Here is a 7,626-nt window from a genome sequence, read left to right on the forward strand (position 1 = left end):
CACATTCACTTTAACAACAACCCTGTCGCACAAAAATAAACGTCATTGCATTACCCAGCCTTACAGTTGATGTTTTGTTTCAGAGAGGCTCTCTTAAAACAGAATAATGCTGAGCACATAATGTCAATTTCCAAACCAGAACCACTAGATCCAGTTTAGGGGCTTCACTCCCCATCTCTACCCAGCCTGGTGTCACCCTCCTCAGGCCACACAATGCACATCCATTGGGGTGCAGATGAAAAGCCCCAAGCCAGGACCACAGCTGCCACTGCCACTGTTCAACCGCAAAGGGTGGATTTAAAGTCAGTGTGTGTAATCCTATGACCTGCAGGGGTTAGCAGGCTATGGCTACACACACACACACACACTGCAGATTTAAACCACATCAGACAGACACTGTCCTCTGTAATTAGGTAGATAGATTTGTGTCTCGGGGATAAAGCCACAGTGAGTCGGATCCACAGTTAACTGGATTAATTAAAACTAACACTGGGTCAAATGCTCAATGACCCTCCCAATCCCCCAACCCCCACCCCCCACCCCCCACCCCCAATCCTCCTACTCCTTCATCTATACCCAAATCCCCTAGTGACAATGCCACTCCATATACACTTACATTTCCAGACCGAGGCACTTATGTGGGCGAACAGTAGCAAGCGATGAGGGATATAGATAATACATTATTTACATGATTGGCCACAGGTGAAAAAACCCTTTGGCTTAGAGATGCTCTTATTGTCTGTGCCCCAAATAGCACCCTATTCCTTACATAGTGCACTATTTAGACCAGGGCCCATAGGGCTCACTGTGTGATTGAATGAACATCCATTTATGATTTATCATGTCTGAATAATCCAGACTTGAGATCTGTGTGTGTGGGTAATTTAAACTTTCATGCAAATCTCCTTCCCATTGACGTTAATGCATGATTTACGCAACGCTGCTTGGAGCGGCAGTGCGTCACACACATCTCAAGCTAGTGAGACTCCGGTCCTACATCTTTACATTACACTCCAAAGGGTTTCTACATGAGGACATTCATTGTTTATCGTTAAAGCACTCGCTCTCCCAATCCCTCCTTCACTGTCGCCTTCTCTTTCAATTTTTCCTGTCGTCGCAGGCATCAGAGTTCACATCCAGCAGTTATTTAACCAGCCCTGTAATAGAATAAAAACCTAACTTCTCCTCGCTCCCTAATCTAATAACAGACCTACCTTGTCATTGCTTTGTGTGTGTGTGTGTGCTAAGTGTAATTCCGGATGTAATCAGGTGGAATTAATAAGCATGCTGTTCTCATTATGGAATAACTGAACTGCTCTTCAGAATACGAGAGGCTGACTGGGAGAGCAACAGACAGGCTTTATACCCACAACAACGCTTTGTTACACAGATAAACTGAGCTGTGAAAAAAAAAAAAAAAAAGTGCGTATGTATGTACGTACATACATATCTGCGTATATGGTGTATTTTTGTCTGGATGCGATACCTGTGTGTGTGTGTGTGTGATATAAATGTATGATAGTTAGGTGGAGCTGGTGAAAGGCTGCAGCAGTCAGTCACACCCTGGTGTTGATCAGATAAGGATTAAGTAAACTGGGCTCCAGCCAGAGGACTAGAGGACTAGAGGACTAGAGGACCAGAGGACCAGAGGTCCAGAGGACTAGAGGTCCAGAGGACTAGAGGACCAGAGGACCAGAGGACCAGAGGACCAGAGGACCAGAGGACCAGAGGACCAGAGGACCAGAGGACTAGAGGACCAGAGGACCAGAGGACCAGAGGACCAGAGGACCAGAGGACCAGAGGACTAGAGGTCCAGAGGACCAGAGGACCAGAGGACCAGAGGACCAGAGGACTAGAGATCCAGAGGACTAGAGGAGGGTGCAGGTGTTCACATCCATCTGGAGCAGCAGGCAGATTATAGATAAGACACAGATAGAGAACCTTGTAAATTATACTCTCTTTCGGTTGGAATAGGTACATTCAGTACACATCGAAATGTTATTATCAAATCCCTCAGCACCACTCACCTCCACACAACCACATGTATCGGACAGATCACAAATCAGATATATCATATCAAAATGAACCCACGTTCCGTACAGTGCAGTTGGCACGATGGACGGTCATATCCTGAATGAGAGCAAAATGATATAAATGCGAGACCACATAATCATCTCAACAAACAAAAATCAGAAGCGACAGTGTACACAACATCCAAGATCACGGAGAGACTGTACTTCTTTAGGTAAACCCAGAGGGTTTTGGTCCTGCATATTATCCAACCAGACAATAACACCATGCACAAAATATACCACGCCACAGGGAGTGCTGCTAATTGTATGTGACGGAGGTGTTTGGGACTGCCGGTGTCTTAATGGTATGTGTGTGTGTGTGTGTGTGTGTGTGTGTGTGTGTGTGTGTGTGTGTCTGTTGTCGGAGGTGATCCTCATTAGGGAGATGCGGCTGTGCCTCGGAGAAGAAGCACAGAGTTGCTTCATTATAATGCACTAAGATAACAGAGAAAGAGAAAGAGCGAGGGAGAAAAAGAGAAGGGGGGAGAGAGAAGAGGATGTGTTTGTGTGTGGAGGGCCAGCCCTAAGCTGGTCTTTATTAAGATGCTCAGTCTTGAGAGAGGGACAGCTGCTCCTGCAGCTAATCTAAAGCAGCAGAGGTTTAATAAAGAGAGAGTGAGACAAATACCCCTCCATCACTCTCCTCCTCATCCTCTCCCCTCCTCCTTTCCCTTCATCACCCCTCTCTCATCCTGTCCTTCAACAACAGATGACATCCCTCTATGATCGGGGCCCACCCTCCGCTTACCAGCGCAGTGTGTGTGTGTGCGTGTGTGTGTGTGCGTGTGTGTGTGTATGTCCACTTAGAGAAGAGAGACTATTTCATACACGTGCAAAAGTTGACTGAAAGGCCAAGAATTCCTTTCCCGATATACTCATCAGAAGTACCAACTGCCTACATATTACGAAGATTCTCTATCACCCAGAGAGGCGTCCTGGTTAACCAAACAGATCAGTGGAATAAGAATGACAGGAAATAGCCTCCGTAGAGAAACAGTGTGTCATCCTCCCCATCTCCACCTCTATTTATGTGAGTGTGTACGGGTCAGTGGCACAAGCCATTTCATGCCCCAGGCTCCATATGGCCATCACTATAAGGCTATACTGACATCATTCCATCTTCACAGGCTCACAGTCACAGCAGCAATAAGAATGTTCTTTAGGGTTCCTGTGGGGAAAAAATATAATAATCCTGATTTATTGATAAGGAATTTCTAGTAAGGAATATTTAAATAGGGAATGATGAAAAGCAGCATTAAAAGAGGTCTTTTTAAGCTCTGCGTGAGATTTTTGGAGCCTTGTGCTCCATCGTCACTGTGGCTTCTCAAACTGAAAATAGAATTTCAGAATCAGAACTAGACCATCTCCGCTGATGAGGAGTCCTTCGAGGGAATTATCATGACTTATTTAGTATCAAAAGTATTCAATATTCAGGAACAGGCTTTTAAATTCCAGCATTTAAAATGCACAAAATGCAGACTAAAATGTTAAATGACAGGGAATGCATTAATACACATTTTGCAGGTGTAGGCTATTCTGTTTTTATAGATGGTAATGTGAAGTGTTAGGGTAGAGCGTTAGTGTAGCCCAGAGCCATATATATTGGTGTAGCCTATAGTGGTGTAGCGGTAAGACAGTTGTTCTGAAATGAGATGCTATCTGGAGGAGAGAAACAGAGAGGTACCGAGCAGAGGACCACAGGCGCATGCATAGCTTCTGGAAGTAGTTTGGGGGTGGGGGTCCTGCTAATACTGGACTATTGAAGCCCCAGTGCACCACTTTTGTGAAAAAATATTTTCTTCATATATTTCTTTTTATTGTGATTTTTTTCAGGGGCTATGACCACACGTAGGTTATTTTCTCAGCTAGCTTCTCTACATTCTTTGACGAAATGACCCGGCTGAGCACTATAAATGAAAATAGGCTACATTGCGCTGAAAATGTGATGTGAAAAAAGTTGTTATTCCTTCAGGAGCAGTAAGCTAACCATGTTGTGTTTTTAAAATCATGGCATGTTTTAGGCTAAACTGTAAATTACAGTTTCTCATAAACAAAAGAGAGCTAAGTGAAGGGGATACAACTTGCAATAAATGCGTAGCGTATATGACTCCAGGGCGTTGTGACAACGCAGCTCACAAAGACAGTAGTCTGGGCTAGACGGGTCGGTGAGGATGATGATGAGGATGGTGCCCATAGTCTACAGTAGGTATCTGCAAATGTAAATTGTTGAGGAACTTTGTGGTCCACGGTGCGAGAGGGAGGATCACCAAGGGTTAAAAAGATGAAGGGCTGATGAGCAGCTTGCATGCGTCAGACACATGACAGCAGAGAGAGGGGGAGAAAAGAGATCTCCAAAAGTAGCCTACAGCACATTTTTTTTTTTTTACATTGTTCTCAACGGAGCTTTACCGAAACAGGACCCGAAATCGCCAAAAATCCTGCGGAGGGCGCAATATTGCTGCTGTACTGTAGGTAGCATTGCTAATGTACCTGTAGACTTCCAGTCATTGTTAACATTGGCTTGCAAAACTACCGCTAACTTCCTTCATAGGCCTACTGCATGCAAAGGCATAAAAATAGTATTCACGAGTTCATTTGACTCTGGGTAAGTATAAAAGGGGCAAAATGCCAGAATATCGCAGTATCCCTTTAATCCTACAATCACTGCCAATGTAATGCAAGTGGGGCACGTCCGCGGTACAAGTCGCTACATCCATTCACCAGCGATAACCCCTTTGCCACCCAGCACCGCACGTAGGCTATCACAACAATTTCCTCCTATAATTTCTGCTCCATTCATAAGGTGAGCTAGAAAACGGGACTTGGACTTACCTTAACACGTTCCAGTTTTTCAGTGGGTCCAGGTCTGAAATTATAGAAACCATTGTTGACTAGCTAACAGCACGGGGCGCGATAGCTGAACAAAAGTGGCGAGAGCTGTACTCCGTCTGCAAATGACAGTAGCGCTAGGATGCAACTCGTCCTACTTCTTGGCTGTGTGATAAGCGCTGTCATAGCGCTCTCCCTCCGCCCCCTGCTGAAGCCAGCCTGCGCTCTGCCGCTACACACATCGACCGATTTCTCCACTTCTCCAGCCGTCCCCAAAGCCTCATAAAACAATATTATAATTCTATACCGATCAAATTATTGACAATTTATTCAAGAGCACCTTTCCTCCAAAGCACCGGAAATGGTGTCTTTACAATAATCACCTACGCTATAACTTATAATTAGATTTGCCCAGAAATAACATGACATATGAACACAGCACATCCTGTTCAACTCGTTATTTTAAATAGGTCAGGTTCACTTAGCCTAATGATTATCGACAGGGATACAATTAGATCACACAATTTGTTATTGAATGTGTCCTATTTCAATTGGTAGCTGTGGTAGACTTGCCTGTATCATCTGTCCTGCTAGACTTGTTTTACATTCAAATCAATGTGAAAATTCATGCCAGGCAAAACAATGCCATCGAAACAAAATCGTATCCTCAATGCACAAATGATAGGCCTGACATAACATTGGCCATAAACAGATAATAAATGTCATGACTTGTTATTACAGGTGTCCCAAAAGGCTTTCATCGCAAATATTCAGAGAGGTAGACACTGCATCTATACGTTCTGTTCAGTAGTAGACTGCTTATCTAATGGAGCAGAGAAAATATACTGCGTTAGGCCATCTCCATCTATTTTCATTAGGCCAAAACACTGTCATTGCTCACTTCCTATCTCTGACACAACCACATCCTGTTGATGAAAGTCAACTTTCTTTCCCCTCTCCTCTCTCCCCTCTCAGCAGATGTGACGCTGCAGCACGGTATGACAATAGGCTGCAACATGGCAAAGACCCAATGTGCAAAGAGAAAAAAGTGTGTCAGGTTTTTGTCTCTAGCTACATAATTGCTTATGACACAACGTGGATGTCTGGTAAGACCCTGACACAGATATCATCCCAGTACAACACAGCATTTTGGTTGTTGGTATTTTTTTGTTGTGTACTTTGTTTATTTCCCAAAATACCACTACACGTAGAAAAAAGGGTTCCAAAGGGGTTTGTCGGCTGTCCTCATAGGAGAACCCTTTTTGGTTCTAAGGAGAACCGTTTTTGGTTACAGGTAGAACCTTTTTTGGTTCCAGGCAGAACCATTTTGGGTTCCATGTAGAACCCCATGGGCTCTACATGGAACCCAAAAGTGTTCTGCCTGGAACCAAAAAGGGTTCTTCAAATGGTTATCCGATGGGCACATCCGAAGAACCCTTTTAAGTTCTAGATAGCACCTTTTTTCTAAGAGTGTACATTGAGCTATAGCTTTATCAAAGACTTGATTCAATGGATATATTTCTTCACAAGGGAGTAAGGATATGGAAAGGCACCATGGTTGTCTTTCATCATGTGAAAACACATGCAATATAATTACTCAGTTCCAAGACATACACTTGCAGGTCTGAATGATCAAATAGGTGTAACTTAGCAATATGGTAATAGCTCCAACGAGGCGCCTGGTTGGCTAGGAGGAGTTCCCACCATGGTCTTTCAGATCTACAGAGGAAAGACAAACATTTCCATGGTAATGTGTGTTATTATGTGCATTCATACTGCACATACATGCATCCACTAATACAATCTATCCCTCTGGGTATATGTCCGCTAAATGACCTACCTAAACTGTTTTCATTTTAAACTTCAGATGTCTGTGGTTCTTTAACCTTGCACATCTTGGATTGGTTATGTAGCCCATGTACTGTATGTAATTGTGAATAACATACACACTCTCTCCAATAGGGTAGAATAGCAAAGCTGTGTTCTCAAGGTAAAGACATAACAGTAATCCAAACCTACAGCCTCCCTCTTTCACCAGCGAGAGAGCTGATGCTTTAAATAGACTGAATTGGACATCTGCAGACTTCAGACTCCGGGAGGAGGAGGAAGAGTTGACAGCATCTCTCTCGCTCTCTCTCCCTATCTCTCTATCTTTCTCGCTCGCTCGGTCCCTCTCTCTCTATCACATGCATGCACACATGCACACATGCACACACACCCATACACACACACACAGCAATAGATCGATCAGGTTGGCTCTTCCCAGCACGGTTTTCATTTCTGCATATAATCATGTTAGTGGGCCTGACGTCTTAGATGTTCACGTGTCTAAAGTCTGACACTAACGCGCAAGCACACACACACACACACACACACACAGCGGCAGGTAGCCTAGAGGTTAGAGTGTTGGGCCAGTAACCGAAAGGTTGTTGGTTCAAAGAGAGAAGCCTGAGGTTTATGACATCAAACATATTTGATGTGCAATTCAAATCTAAACAAAGTGGCTGCATCGCCAAACCACCCACGGAATATAGATTCCCATTTTACCTCAATTCATTTGGGGGGGCGGAAAGAAGGGAAACGGATGTGGATGAAATATATATGGGGGGATTATTTAATAAACGACAGTGTTTCCTTTTCTGTGTAAGCCATTTGATCCTGTCAAATATGCCTAAAGCCATACACCCACATGCACATTGTCTGAAAAGGCTCCATTTATGAGAAT

At 43.9% G+C, this 7,626-nt stretch overlaps 1 protein-coding gene across 2 annotated transcripts in view; it reads right to left on the minus strand.

The window, feature by feature from the left end:
- The window catches only part of LOC121543564 (CUGBP Elav-like family member 2), a 146,086-nt gene extending 141,017 nt beyond the window's left edge, over positions 1-5,069 (minus strand). For both annotated transcript variants that reach the window (XM_041853531.2, XM_041853527.2), the window contains exon 1: positions 4,905-5,069. In XM_041853531.2, coding sequence (XP_041709465.1) covers positions 4,905-4,957 — 53 coding nt within the window. In that variant the 5' untranslated portion in view covers positions 4,958-5,069. The remainder of the gene's footprint in view (positions 1-4,904) is intronic.
- Positions 5,070-7,626: the final 2,557 nt, after the last annotated feature.

This window comes from Coregonus clupeaformis, unplaced genomic scaffold (assembly GCF_020615455.1).
Source record: "Coregonus clupeaformis isolate EN_2021a unplaced genomic scaffold, ASM2061545v1 scaf0439, whole genome shotgun sequence".
Classification (NCBI taxonomy): Eukaryota; Metazoa; Chordata; class Actinopteri; order Salmoniformes; family Salmonidae; genus Coregonus; species Coregonus clupeaformis.